General features: G+C 40.5%; 1 protein-coding gene across 1 annotated transcript in view; it reads left to right on the forward strand.

Annotated features, from left to right (window-relative positions):
- LOC111867311 (calcium-dependent protein kinase 23) overlaps window positions 1-3,562 on the forward strand; it is a 111,218-nt gene extending 107,656 nt beyond the window's left edge. The window contains exon 7 of the mRNA XM_023857057.2: window positions 185-3,562. Within this exon, the coding sequence (XP_023712825.1) occupies window positions 185-1,652 (1,468 nt within the window). The 3' untranslated portion in view covers window positions 1,653-3,562. The remainder of the gene's footprint in view (window positions 1-184) is intronic.
- The last annotated feature ends 11,553 nt before the right edge of the window (window positions 3,563-15,115 follow it).

A 15,115-nucleotide genomic window follows, 5' to 3' on the forward strand; every position in this document is an offset into this window, starting at 1 on the left:
AGGGACATGTGGCCTCCATGGTGGAAGACCGAGTGAAGCAGGCAGCAGTCCTGGAAATGATGTGTTTCTCCTAAACGTCAGCTAACTGTCAACAGACCACATGGTTTTATATCCCAGAAGATAGAATTCCTCATAACCAACACTGTTAGGGCCTCATATCTGACATGTTTTCATTTGTTTGCAGGGAGCGACTGAGTGCCATAGAATGCCTCCAACATCACTGGTTCACAGACACTGAGAAGATGACTGTGCAACCCGTGCAAACGCCTGTCAGGTGTTCTGAAATCATAACTGCCAAGATGGAAGAGGTTCGAATTGTCAAGTTGTCATCTCCTACCACTTCCAGAAAACAAGACGACATCACAAGCCAAATTCTGTCTAGCCATGGAATGACAGTCACTTGTAAAACATCACCAACAAATGTCACTAGTGTTCATAGGCCTAGGGAGAGTAGTGTGCCAATCACAAAGAGCTCAGACATCTGTTCTGTCACATCTCAAGGAGGGAAGACACCAGAGAAAGCAGGTATGAGCTTCTCAAGAAGAAGCCGTTTCATTAAGAACATGGAAAATTTGGCACAAAGTTACAGTGACCTGACCAGCACTGAAAACCACAACATAATCGATAGTAAATGCACATTAGAGAAGATGGACAGTGCGTTATATTCCACCAGTGGCCAAGGTAAGGGTTCGACTGTAAATGAATCTGCAAATATTGCCTGTAAGGTTGAGAATAATACCAGTACGTACATAAATGTACGATCAGTGAATAAAGCGACTGCCATGCAGACAATGCCAGTAAGTGGCATCAGTAGATACAGATTGAGCCATCCGTTAACTGACACAGAAACAGTTGCAAAACAAAGACAGCAGAATCAGAACATCCCCCCTAAGACAGAAGATGAAGTCCCAAGAAGGATTATGGACAACAAAGACTGTGTATACACATTTAGAAGATGTTTCATTATTGATGATTCAGAAGATGAAACAGCAGTTGGTAACAGCACAGCTCCTATATTGATCCATGGATCGGTACCGACATCAGATAATACGCATTCATACTCTGACCACTCGAGCAGTGATTCAGGAAGTGACACCGTTAGTGAGATGTCCATAGATTCATCAAGTGATCGATCTAGTATAATCTCACTGGATGATTCCCTTCTAGAATATAATTATTCCAAAATAAATGGACGTCCTTATCCTGCAGGAAATTATGTTTCATATTCATCAGCAAACAACAATGTCTGGTACTCAGCAGGAACGCTGAATGCCCCTAGGAATGAAAGAGCAGCAAGGTATTCATGTAGTGAAACGTTTTCCAAGGCATTTGCCCGCTTCAATTCGGTTTCTGGTGACACACAAGAAACAGCAATGAATAAAACTGAAGAGAGAAGCATATTTGCACGTGCACCACGTAAACAATACGCCAAAGCTGCGCACACATCTGTTTTGAATAAGGTTCTTGTATCATCCATAAGCAATGACAACACTTCAGCAGTTCGGAAGGTTGATTTCTTGCGAGAGCATAACGGGAACATTGTGGTCATCAGGGAAGTGAAAGCAGGGAAATATAACAGAGTCAGTGAAGTTAAATGCGAGTCCGTGCAGTCACGAATCAGGAAACTCCAAGTCCAAGGAGCAAAACCATAATTGGCATATGATGCAGTAATAATGTTTTAAGTATTGTATTAGGGGCAATCTCTTTGCAGAGGAATTGTATTGAAATGTCATCACGTAAACAGGCAAACATATTTATGAAATTCTGTTTTACACTTATGATAAGGCTTCATATTTATAAGTACAACTTTTTTATATCTTATTAGAATTTCTTTTGTACAAAAACAGTTTGAATTTTTAGAAAACTTTATCATATTTAATAATTTTAACATCCTGAGGCATACATGTACATAGAACAAATTAGTTTGCAGATAGAAATGAAATATCTGTGTTATTTAACTGAAGCCTGATCAGTTCCAATGATATTATCATCATACAATCCTTTTGTTCTTTTGTATATGCGTATTTGCTCATAACTCCAGGATTTCAGCGTGTTGCAGTAATTGAAACTGACCCTATGATATAATTTGGATCTTTGCATCAAGAACATTATGGGATACAAAAGGATTAAATTTGTATGTAATGGCTGAAATAATTTGCCCATTGATCAGAGAGATGATAACTGATGTGTCCTGTATATTCCATGCTGTAAATGCTAGTCATATTGAAATATTTTGTATTTGTATTCCAGAATGGACCAATATTTAAAATATATTATCCCAGTGCTCTTATTAAGAAAGACTTACTTATTGCAAAAGTTATTTACATCGTATACTATGTGTGTATATAGTAATATGTAGCTGCATTTATAGTACATCGAGATTGCATGATTCGAGTTCCTACGTGCAATAATTTAATTAACTTGCTCATCATGTAATGGTGCTTTAAAATTCATAATGTTATAAATATTGAGTCCAAAATTTTTTGAATATTTTATATTTGTCCAGCTATTTTGAAATGGAATTTCATACAGTATATTTTATAATGAGAATAATGTGTGATGTTTAAAAATTTGTATCAAATAATATACAAACAGTGACTTGGAAACTTCATATTTATGTACAGTGTGTCCTTGCATTATGGATGTATGTGTTACAGAATTTTCCGTTTGTTGAAGTTGTAGAATAGCCCATACAATTCATGACGCAGGCCATGAATTTATTCGTTCAAAAATTTGTAATAAATGTTAAGATTTATTTAAAAAACATAATGCATGATGACATTAAATTCAGTGTGAAGTATTTTTTTTAAAGAAACTCTGTTTGTGATGAAATTCACATCATGTACTCACACATGTTAGTGTCATGGGGAAGGCTGCTAGCATGTTTCGCTATTCCTGTTTTATTTTTAATTGTGCAGTGCTTCACTCTTATTTCATTGTGGAGAGTAAATTTTTTAAGTTTTCAATATAATTTTTGGTACATGGTGTTATTTCTGATAGGTAATGAAACTCTGTTTTTATTATGCTTGTAGACTGAAAATTTTCTGTTAGAACACGCAACACTTGTAACAGGAATGAATTGAAAAATTAGGTTTGTGTTACGGAGTTTCAGAACACATCCTGCCCCTAATGCTGAGGCATGCTGTACTTATATTTGTCCAGCTATTTTCAAAATGCAATTTCAAATAAACATATTTTTTAATCACATACAGTGTGTGATGTTTAAAAATTTTGTAACCAGTTTTACGCAAATGGCTATTGGAAAACTTGATATTGTGTACCTTAAATGTCAAGACTTTTTCCTGGCAACTTATTTATCATGTAAGACATTTTTAACGTTCTATGTGCCAATGCTGTGTGGAAGCTAAAGATTTCATGCTGCTGGGATAGATATCCATTGTACATGCTGTAGGCAGGCTAAAGTTGAACTGTGTGTTGTGTTCCTTTGTGTATTTAATACTATGTATGTTCATTCACAGTTGATAATTGTGTTGCAATAAGTGATTTGTACATTCTTATAATTAACAATGAAAAACTTAATTAAATTTTTATTAAAAATCAATTGCTTTTGAATCTTTTAACCTTGGTGTTCTTTGTATCCAGTATTGTTCTCGCTTAACCTTGATGAAAACAAAATTGTGGTCCCTCTTAGATGCCCTTATTAAATGCCATATTTATTTATGTTGTGTGTAATGATGCTCTCAGTAATGCGAGACTATATAATAATGTTGATTGTGTGATCATATTGGAGAGAATTTGCTATCCCAGCATTTGCCTGGAAGGACTGAGGAAACTATGACAAGTTCTTGTCAGGGTAGTCGTGGCCGAGATTTGAACAGCATTTCCCAGTGATAGGAGTATGACTGCTCAGTCTCTTTGTTGCATCATGATTCTTAAAACACTAAGGATTAGATTAGTTCACCATAAACTACTAAGGAAGGGTAGAGAAATATATTTAGAGGCATCAAACTGAACAATGTGAATATGTTGATCTCTCCATCATCCATGCACAAAATATGTTTCGTGGTTTGATTTGTATCGTATGTTATTTGCAATCTGATTCAAATGAACAAAACATAATTTATAGGGCAGTATGTACAGGGGAATATTGATCTGTTATGAGGTGTGATCAGACAGTACTGAGAATGAGCGTGCCTGATTGTAAGTAGTGCGTGATTGATGACTAGGAGTGTAGTGAATATATGTTTCACATCTTTGTTCTAAGATTTTTATTTTATTATTCTTTGTGGGGGAAAGAGTCCACTTAGTACTGCGGCAAATACTGGCCTGTTGCACCAGCCCTGGATGATAGGTGATGGTGATTGTGGAGCATCTGGTGGAATGAAGAGTGGCAGGGGAAATTGAAGTACTCAGAGAAAACCTTCCCCAGTGTAACTTTGTCCACCACAAATCCAACATGACCATACCCGGCCTCGAACCCTGGCCGCCGCGATGGGGAAGCAGCAACTAATAGCTTGAGCTATGGCGCGGTCTTTGTTGTAATATATGGAAAGAACTGAAATCAAATGAGGAAAAAAATGAAATTTTGTTTTAAACTAGGCAAGACAGCTGGAGAAATCCATGAAATGCTTCTCAGGGTTTATAGAGATGCTGTGAGTCGAAAGACGGTATATAAGTGGTTTGAAAGTTACGGAGGCGCAGAATCGACTGAAAACGAACAACGCTCAGGACATAACGTCGACTTCGACAACAGAGGAAAACTTAAAAAATCAGCGAAATGGTTCGAGCAGGCAGAAGATTGACGATTCGATAAATATCTAATCCTTTGGACATTTCTTTTGGCTCAGTGCAATCAGTGCAACTCGTATTGACGAATAATTGAACATGAGACAAGTGAGTGCGAAATTTGTACCATGTTTTTGTCACACAAGAAAAGAAGAACGCCGCCTGTCGATATTGAATTTGCATGGTCGTGCGAATTCAGACTGTTTCTTTTTACGAAGTTCGATCACTGGAGACGAATCTTGGGTATACAGTTACGATCTTGAAACGAAAATGCAGAGTTCTCACCGGAAAACACCGAACAAAGCAAAGAAAGCGCGTCAATGGAAATCAACTGTTAAGTCGTATTGGTCGTGTTCATCGATATTGAAGCGTAGGCACAACTGTGAACACTGTGAACACGGAATTACAATGGCCTATTGGAACGCCTGGGAAAAGACGTGCGACGAAAACGGTCTGAAAAGTGGAAGAACAAATTCGTGCTGTATCACAACAAGGCTCTGAGTCACACGGCTCTTGTCACCAGTCACTTTTGGCTGATAAAAAAAATGTGTGTCATCATCGACAGTACTCACCAGACTCGGTATAATGTAGTTTCTCTATATTCCCCAAAATTAATTCACGATGAAAGGAAACCGTTTTACTACGATGCCAGAGATCGAAACTGCAATGAAAGAGCGTTTGAAGACGTCAGCGAAGGATGGTTGGAGTTTCTTCAGAAGTTGGCAGGACCGTCGGAACAAGCTGTTTTGAAGACAACTGAAGTTCAAAATTAATGTAATAAATTTTTTCCGCGCGTGTATTCAGCGTGTTTTTTTTTTGGTCACGCCTCGTATTTAGGTAAATTCAAAGCTGAAAGTACTTAAAATATCTGAAATTTGTTTAAATCTGAACCTAGAGGGCAGTGGATTTACTGTCTTGAAAGTATGGAAGAAACACAATATTAACTGTTTCCAGGACCTTTATTCATGGAACATAGCAGAATTATTGGATCTGTATATCCTTAAGGAGTGCCAAGTAAATTGTATAAATGCCGTTTTTTTTTGTATTTCTTCCATTTTGAGAGAGAAATCAGTTTCATGTGATGAGTTGAAATTAGGTTATGATCTTCACAGGTACCAGAACTTAGAATTATGAGTACAGTCACTATATTTGAAGTCTTTCCATAAGTACAAACAAAATTCCATGCCCAGGCAGGTTACAATATGTATGTATCAAATATAGACAGGTAGTAAAGAAAAAAGGACAATAATTTACAGATCTTTATAATGTGAAAGCTTATGTTGCAATAATGAAAACTATAAAGAAAAGGGTATTTATAAACATTTAGTAAATATATTGAAAGCATTTAATACGATAGAAATGAATATATAGGGATACATATGGGCAGTGAATTTTCAGGTATACAGTATAAGATACTGAATTAGGATTGTAATGAATGCTCTGATTCCATAGTTATATGACCATGTAATATTAAAAAGATGATGCTTAATCTCAGTCCTTCTGGCATCTGCACTCTTCCCTCCCCCCCCCCCAGGAATGAACCAAATATTAGTAATTAATAATTAATTGGTTAAAAATAGCGTTGAATGTCTTAAACACGAAATGTAAGTTTATAAGCAGTTTTTTTTGGCTGTCCCCCACATCCTTGGCAAAGATCATGGCAGTGCCAATGTTTGGTGTATGAAGATTAGATATTTCACTACAAATGCATACCTCCGGGCTCCACTAAGCCTTGTTAGGATAACTGAGGAGCTATTTCAAGGAAATAGCAGCTCCTGTCTAGAAAACTGAGATTAACGACCATGGGGATCCATTGTGCTCACCACGCGACACCCTCTATCCACAAAAGTTGGCGCTAACTTTGCCGACAAGTGGCAGTCACTAGGTCAGTATAGTTTGCTTGTGGACTACAGGCCTAGGAGTTTGTTTTGTTTGTAATGCATACCTCATGTACAGGAACATTTTTCTGTTCTTGTGCAGTTTAGTCATTACTTAATCTCAGACATTGTGCCATATTAACTTTACGTGTACAAAGATTGATGTATACTGGAACTGTTCCAAGGGGCTCTGGCACTTCTACTTTTAGGGCTGCACCCCTGTTTGGTGTGTAGGCATCAACATGTTGGAGGAACCTGCTGCATCCATCTTGGAGCAAGTTCCTCCAGAACAGTAGTACCTATGTATGTATCCCAGAAGACCTTGAACTAAAGGAGTCTGTAGGTATGGGTAGAAATATAATTTTGCACCTTGATATGAAAAGCCAATTTCATAACTAGCCAACTCCTTGGAGCTCAGTCCTTCTTGAGAAGCCAGCAGTTGTCCAGCTATTTTAAAAGTTCCAAGAATTTTATGGATCCTGATGATTCTGGTCTCTATCATGAGCCAGATGAATCCAGTCCACATCCTCCCATCTAAGATCAATTTTACTGTAATCCCCCTGTATGTACGCTGAGGTCATCCTGGTCTCCGTCATGTTTTTCTGTCAAAAAATTTCCCTGCACTTCTCCCCCATCCATGCTACATGCCCTCAGCATTTCCCATCATTTGATCAGTCTAACAATCTTTGTCAGGGATTATAGTAGGTCCCAATATTTTACCCAGCAAGCTGTTCTCAAACACCCCCAGTCTGTGTTCCTCCCTCAAAGTGGGGAACTGATTACATACTTACGTATTTTGATTATAGATACATGGCAGTGCAGTAACACAAGAAGAAGAGAATAAAAAGAGTAAGTGGCTATTCTCTTGAGCCTGTGTGTGCTGTAAGCAACATAGGAATATTGCATCAAGGAGGAAGGTTAAGATTGCAGCAGTCCATACACATCGGGATCAGCATCTTCATTGCAGTCCCAGTGGTATGTACAGTTTTCCTAATTTATATGTGTCTAGTTTTCCTATGAGAATAAGGGAGTGAGGAAAACCTTGAAAATCCTTACTGAGGATAACCTGTTGTCTGGGTTACATTCAAACTGAGAACTACCCGAATACGGGCCAATATCGCTACTGCTCTGCCAATCCAATCAGTTTTATCATTCAGTATTTCACCAATAAGCACAATGAAACTCAGACAGTACCCCAGTGGAAGGCCATAGAATGCTATAAGGAGGTGATTGATTGAGAATGGGAAGTATGCGATGGGATTAGCTTCCCAATCTGCAGTGTCTTCAGTGGAGAGAGCACCAGTCGTGGTATCTTCTCTGTTAACAAGGCCCGATTCAAAAATTGAGGACATGTATTTGTCAAAAGTTTCAACAAGGTAACTGCCTTTCGAGAAATAGACAACAACCAAGACGTTGTATGTATCGAAGTTGTTCATACGACAAAACTTATTACCCTTGTGATGAGATTTAAGAACATTTTTTACACCATTTGGTTCTGCAAAAGTAGCAAATTTTCCTGTTTTGAATATTCGTTTTATGCAGAGTTCAGTTTGATTACATGCCTTCCTGTATTTCAGAAGTTCTTTATGAATGTCAACCTCTGAATTTTCAAAATAGAAGTCTATGCTTTCTCCAAATCCATATTCTATCTTTGAATCTAGAAGTTCTTGTATATTAGTGATCTGTTTATCTAAACCAGGATCAATAAGGAAACTTGTGAAGAAAGTGAGGAATATGGTGCTGACAGCAAAACAGTAACAAACCCATGCAACAATTACAGCCCTCAGTTTGAAAGTATGGGGCATCCCTGTGACAGATGTACCCATGGTTATAGCCCACATGTTATACATGACTGTGGATATGTTGAGATATGCATTACCCTCACCGGATGACCTAGTGGCTAAGCACCAAGTTACAAGACATGATAAAAGCATTGATATTAATAAAATTACCCAGACAGATATAGGAAATATTTCAGAAATCCTCTGGATTCGATCAAAGGGCTTAGCACAGGGGACGTACCAGATGTATCGGAAATCATTAAATGGAAAAGAAGAATCTAAAAATCCAACTACTTCCTCTTGTAATGGAACTCCATAAGCTATTTCTGAAGATCCAAAAATTACATTATCAACTGTATTTTTGAATCTATCATAAATATTTGCATTATCAGGATTGTTCACTTGATAATGTATAGTGAAATCAAAAACATCAAGGGAATTCCTTAAAAATTGTAGTTCAGAATCTTCTTTGTAATTGATGGATACATTCATTGGACATCCATTGAACTTTCTGGGAATTTTATTTGTGAATATCTTCTTGTCCGTTCTCGAGTCTCCTGTACTTTCTGCGTCCCACTGGTTAAGAAGGGCTACATCTTTCATGGCCCAACATTCTTCCTTGGAATTGTATGGATACCAGGTATACAAATTAAACACTCTGTTATCAGAAACAAAAATTACGACATCCAAAACATTTGCATTGTGCCAGAAATAGTTCACAATTTCCAGAGACAGTCTATGTGGATTTTCTACAGGAATACCAACAACAACCAGGAAATGAGCTCTGTTATTCCAGGATTTTATATCTATGAGCTGTTGTATCTGTGTGTTGAGGTTACTCTTGTTGTTCAAAACTATGATATAACTTCCAATCTTCTCATACCAGAAAGACATCTCCACCTCAGGAGTGTTTGGGTAAGACACTTGCAGAATTCCATAGTGTTTGTGAATGTCTCTCAGCAGTAAGTTTACAGGAACGTAATTGTCGGAGTAAGAAACTAGCAGATTCCGTTCGGGTTTCATATTTTGTAGCAATATATTGTACACATATGACATCAGCTGATCTGGACCTGTCATATGCATAGTTCTGTTCAACCTTGTGCCTTCGGACAAAGTTAGCATCACCAGGAATATCATCATACTCGTCATGTTGGTAATATCTATAAAGAAATCACCATTGTATTTCATGAGATATTAGTTTCTCATGGCGGTCTTCTGAGATGTGATGTCATATGGTCTTACACACATTTACTGACATTTCAGAGGAATGCTGCCCCCATCTTCAGGATGGAACAGCTGAACATGGAAGAGTGGTACACATCTACTTTCTCTTAGTAGTTCCCACTGTTGCCACTCTAGGCTTACTCTGGAGACAGTATTTTCCTCCGAAACGTCGGTAACTATTTATCAGACAGCACGGCGTCACATATCAGATGACAGCATTATTATGTTAGAAGGAATTACCAATAGACGTAAATATTAAGATATTGTCACGTGATGTAGTGATTATAGACGGGGTTTGAATTGGTAGTCGGATTTATTTTACATTTTGACGCACAACTCGTGACTACACTTTACACATCACTATCTAAGTCACAGTCTTTATTGCGTTGCTTGGTAACGTCTTCCAACAATAGACGTTCTTCTGCTCCCGGGCTTACATCCTCGCAGGCTGGCGGCCATGTCACCCTAACCTCCTACTCATCTAACTGCCATCTCAGGACTGTCCCGTAAGTCGAGTCAAAGGCAAAGTCACATTGTCAGTAAGTCTTGGTGTTGAGCCCCATCTTGGGCTCATGAGCAGATGTTTATTACTGTTTGACATTTACGGTCTCGTTTTTGTGTCGTCCCTTCTGACGAGAGGAGGGGTCTGTCTTGTATATGCTGCTGGCCCTTGCCAGCACAATCTTTCTCGGGTCCGAGTCCCTTGGGACTGGCGACCATATTTTACTGTGTCAGATTTGAGACTTCTCTTTTGGTCGCCACCTACGACTCGCAGGGTCACGGTGGAGGTATTCGACCCCGCCTCCAGTCCCGTGTAGAGCAGAGGAATTTAATTGAAGAATTGAGGCATCAGAATTATGGAGTGCAGTTCAGTGGAGTTGAAAGTCTGGCTGTGAAGAGAAGACTTTGTGTATGCTGAAGTACCGCGATATTTGGTGTGTGCCGTTACAGTTGGGGCTGTAATAGTTCGTGCGTTAAAATCTGTTGCAAGGATGCGACTAGTGTTGACTGAGAACACTGGTGTGTGTAACGACGAACTGCTACTAAGTGTGTAGATCAGAGATAGCGCTCTAATGAATTGTAGTTCTGAGTGGTGTGTTTATGTTACCAATAAATCCAATCATTCAATCCAAACCCAGTCGATAGTCACAACCGTAACAAGTGACAATATTTTGATGATACAGGATTGTATTTGGGGACTGGAATCATCAGTGTAAGATTTAAGGTTGTCAGGGATATGGTTGTGAAGAGTTCTGTTTTGTGGGATATAATGCCATGTAGTCCATTCAAAGCCAACCGACGTTTCGGAGGAACATGTCACCTCCAGCAGATCCAGAGCCCTTGTTGCTGCTTGGCTTCGATACTGAATATGGAAGCGACATGTTCCTCCGAAACGTCAACATTTTTTTATTGCTAGTGGAGTTGGACTAAGTCCCTTGTACTGCGGCCACTTCTGGCTTATTGTACCAGCCTCAGATGATAGGTGAGGGTGATTGTGGAGCAATTGGTGGAATGAAGATTGGCAGGGGAAACCGAAGGCCTCGGAGAAAACCTGCCCCAGTACCACTTTGTCCACCACAAATCCCACTTGACCAGACCCGGGCTCGAACCCGGGCCGCCGCGGTGGGAAGCCAGCGACTAACCTCTTGAGCTATGGCGCAGCTTACTTTCAACGGTCTACACGGCGTTATGTGCCAGAATTCTGGATTCATCTGGGTCAGAATAGGGACCAGTGACGGGGGCTGTTGTAAAACCGGGAAAGAACTTTCGAGTTCCATGAAATGCTGTGTATTTCTTGACCAGATGAGCAACTATTATGGTCTCAAGAAAAATGTTACTTACTACATGCGCTTAATTTTATGTGTGTTCTGTTCAATATTCTAACTTCTTTGGAATTCTATCTTCTGTTTCAAAAGACATGTACATATTTTGAAACAATTTCGTGTTACCTGTTGTGTTTTATGGACGTGGATGAAGGAAGAAATGGCGCTGCAGCAGATGCCATTGAAACACTCTGATTCGCAACGCTTATGTACATGATAGGAATTCATTCCGGATTCTGAACAATAATATTCCGACGCCATGTTGGTTGCTATGGGAACGGAAACAAACACATGTTTATGAAAGTCCAGAGAATTGAATTACGGTTTTTATATGAGTAAATCACCGGGAAATTCACTACAGCTGTAATTTGGTGATTGTTATTCTGCATCACAAAAGACAGCCCTCTATATTTTCTCTTCACAAATTGTACTCGAGGGCAGGACAAACTTGTTTCAGGTTTGTTTCGAAGTTAGCATAAGCCTCGCAGGTAAAAAAAAAGTTTGCCTCTATGCTTAACTAATTAAGCACTACGCCATGAAGACGTATGGGGGAGTGGATGTATAGATCCATGTTTTCTTGAGTTGGAGCTGAATGGTCCCGGCAACTCTCGATACCAATTGGATAAGAGGTTGGGTGGACCCCAGAGCCGGTCTGGACGTCGTGGAGAAGAGAAAAGTCTTACCCCTACCTAGATTCGAACCACACCCATCCGTCCAGTCCATAGCCCGTCGCTATACCGAATGAGCTATCCCGGCGTTTCCTCCCAAGTTCCCAAAGGAATTACAGGCTGATAGACGCTAACAGTTTTGGGAGAAGGGTATGAAGGTGTAGATGTGTTCCACACACACTGTATTCATTTCCAAACAGTACAGTGGTTGGAACTGGGTAACGGTAAAGTTTTCTCTGTGCTCAACTAATTAAGCACTACGCCATGAAGGGGTATGGGGGTGTGGATGTATAGGTCCACATTTTCTCGACCTCGGCATTTGTTGGAGTCGAGTGGTCAGCTTTACGCACCGGTCGCCTTACCCCTGGGAAAAATGCTCTCGCTACCCTTTGGATAGGAAGCCGGTTGAGCCACAGAGACGGTCTGAACGACTTTGAGAAGAGAAAATTCTTGACCCTACCGGGACTCGAACTCCAACCCCTCTGTCGTCCAGCCCGAAGGCAGTAACTATACCGACCGAGCTATTCCGGCTCGTACAGTGGTTGGCACTGTTATAGGATAATTTAGAGAGCTTATTATCGGTTAATTGGGAAGAATATATATCACTTTCATTATACGTACATTATTGCTGTGATGACGTCGGACCTAAATGGGCATTTCGTTTGGATATATATATGTTGAGGGGTTACTGTACGACGCTCAGATTACCTAGGTTATGTATAGAACTATGCTGGAATGACTGACAGTTAATTAGAAAGAATTTAGAAGAAAGCGTTCGTGAACTAATCGAGGTATTTCCCCTGCATATGTCTGAAGAAAATTGAGGCTCCGTCAGGGTAGTATGTGTCCCGACCGAGATTCGAACGGATTACCTCCTGAAAACGAATTTATACCGTTACCGCTTTCATTACCATCTCGAAACTTTTGCGATATGGAGAGTCATGACTCAGATTGATGGCCCATAAAGGGGACAAGGAACAGAAATTATAATTCCCACAAAGGCAACAGCGACAGCAATAAGCTCCCCTGTACTGACTGCTTTGTCTCACTTCCGAGATCTACCAGTGAGCTTTATCTTGCAGTTTATCAGGATGTTTACTTAATGTGATAATTCTAACCACAGAACGTGTCTGTTTCTCTAGCGAAGGAAACCACTTGCGGATATCCCTTGTGGTTATTAAGTTAAGATTATGTCTGCATGTCCCACTGGACTCTGACCCGAGAATGACTGCCCTGGCTAGGGCCACCATAAATTGTAAACGACAGACCCATACTCTCGTTACAAAGAACACAACACATCAACGAACACACCACTGTCTGACAGTAATAAAAATCTGATCGTAAGCCCCAGATGGGTGTTTTATTCGAAGACAGATTGGCCGACTGACCGGTGGTCGTAACATAAGACGCGACTAGACTGGACTCGAATTCAAGGGAGTAGACATCAGTCCGAGATTAGTGAGAGATTCGTCAGACAAACGTTGTTCAGGAGGAGTCGAGCGTGTGAGCTGTTATAATTGACCGTAACTGTAAAGAAATGCGAGTAAATCCAATCATCTAATGAACGCCAAGCAGAGGAGAGAAAACTCTGCAACTTCCTGATAACAGAACCGAGAGGCCTCTCTCGTCGAACCCCTGTTGCAGTAAAGTTGTCCCTGTGCGTAATTAAGCACCAAGACAAAGACTCTGTTGATGGAGGCGTAGCTCCCAAACATTCGTAACTTCGACGCTAAATGTAGGTTAAGGGAAGAGCTTCACGCTCCGGCTGCTTTAAATCCTCGGAGGTGGTCCCTCGGTACTCATATAAGAGGCTGAGTTCACTGATCGCCCTGGAGTGTTCATCACAGAGGATTTAATATTTGGTGCATTTATCGCCTTTTCTGAATTTTGTTTTTCTTTTGCCCCGAAAAAGTCTGTGGATGTGGCAAATTTCTGGCTGCCCTCCAGCCCCACCCCACCCCACCCCACTTCTATCGGTGCCAGCACGTCCATCCTTTCCTTCATTTATCGGCTGGACAAGAAATGTATGTTTTATTGATAAAAACGGCGACAGGAGACGCTTCCTGTCGCACCCTCCGTCAGGTTTAGAACATCATGTACAGACTGTCTTGCTAGAACTGTCCATTTTTGTGCACGCGGGGAGAGGCTGTGGTTACAGTTTCATTGCGAGACGGTAGCAGCTGACGTAATGTTTTTTTTTTTTCCCCCTAGTTTATTGGGGTGGGGTGAGACTGAATCCACTTGGCACGTCGGCCACTATTGGGCTATTTTACCAGGCCCAGATGATAGATGATGAGTGTGGAGCAGTCGCGGAAACAGAAGTACTTGGAGAAAACCTGCCCCGCCACAATATTTTAATATTGTGATTTGTACGACGTTTCTAGGAAGCGAAAGGGAAAACACGTTGCCACGGAGAGATTTGTTCCTGGTAACCATTGATTACGGAACACTGTTTCCATGGATACGGAAAGTGAAAGTTGTATACACGTACACCTAGAAAACCAAACGGTTGCTTAGGAATTAAGATGGTTTCCGAGACAACGCCTTAATGCATAATAGTAATGGAACCCTTGGAGGCGCGGGCTTCTATTCAGAGGCATACGTGAACCCTAGCGCTGCAAGTCGTACTCCCGCGCAGGCGCGATGACGTCATATTGCAGTAAAGAGTAGGAGTCACGTGACCTCTGCTTTTCCGCAAGTGACGTCACATACCCCCAACCAGCCCGTCGCTACGCGACGCTCGGTGAACACCCCTTTGTCTTCGCGCAACAGTGGTAGCTATCACGTAACTGGTTTCTATGGAGTCCGTTGCCCGGCCATCGCTCAGTAAACACGTTCCAACAATATAGGCTCTTTTCTGCCTGGTCATTGCGGAAGCTATATAACGAGAGTATTCGGCAGAACAGATACCAGAATTAGTCAGTATTGAGGAGTATTTGAGAGTGGTGGAGGCAAGCGAAGTGGAACCAGGAATACAGAAGGATGTCACAAGTGAA

The sequence above is a fragment of the Cryptotermes secundus genome, unplaced genomic scaffold (genome assembly GCF_002891405.2).
Source record: "Cryptotermes secundus unplaced genomic scaffold, Csec_1.0 scaffold1787, whole genome shotgun sequence".
NCBI classification, from domain to species: Eukaryota; Metazoa; Arthropoda; class Insecta; order Blattodea; family Kalotermitidae; genus Cryptotermes; species Cryptotermes secundus.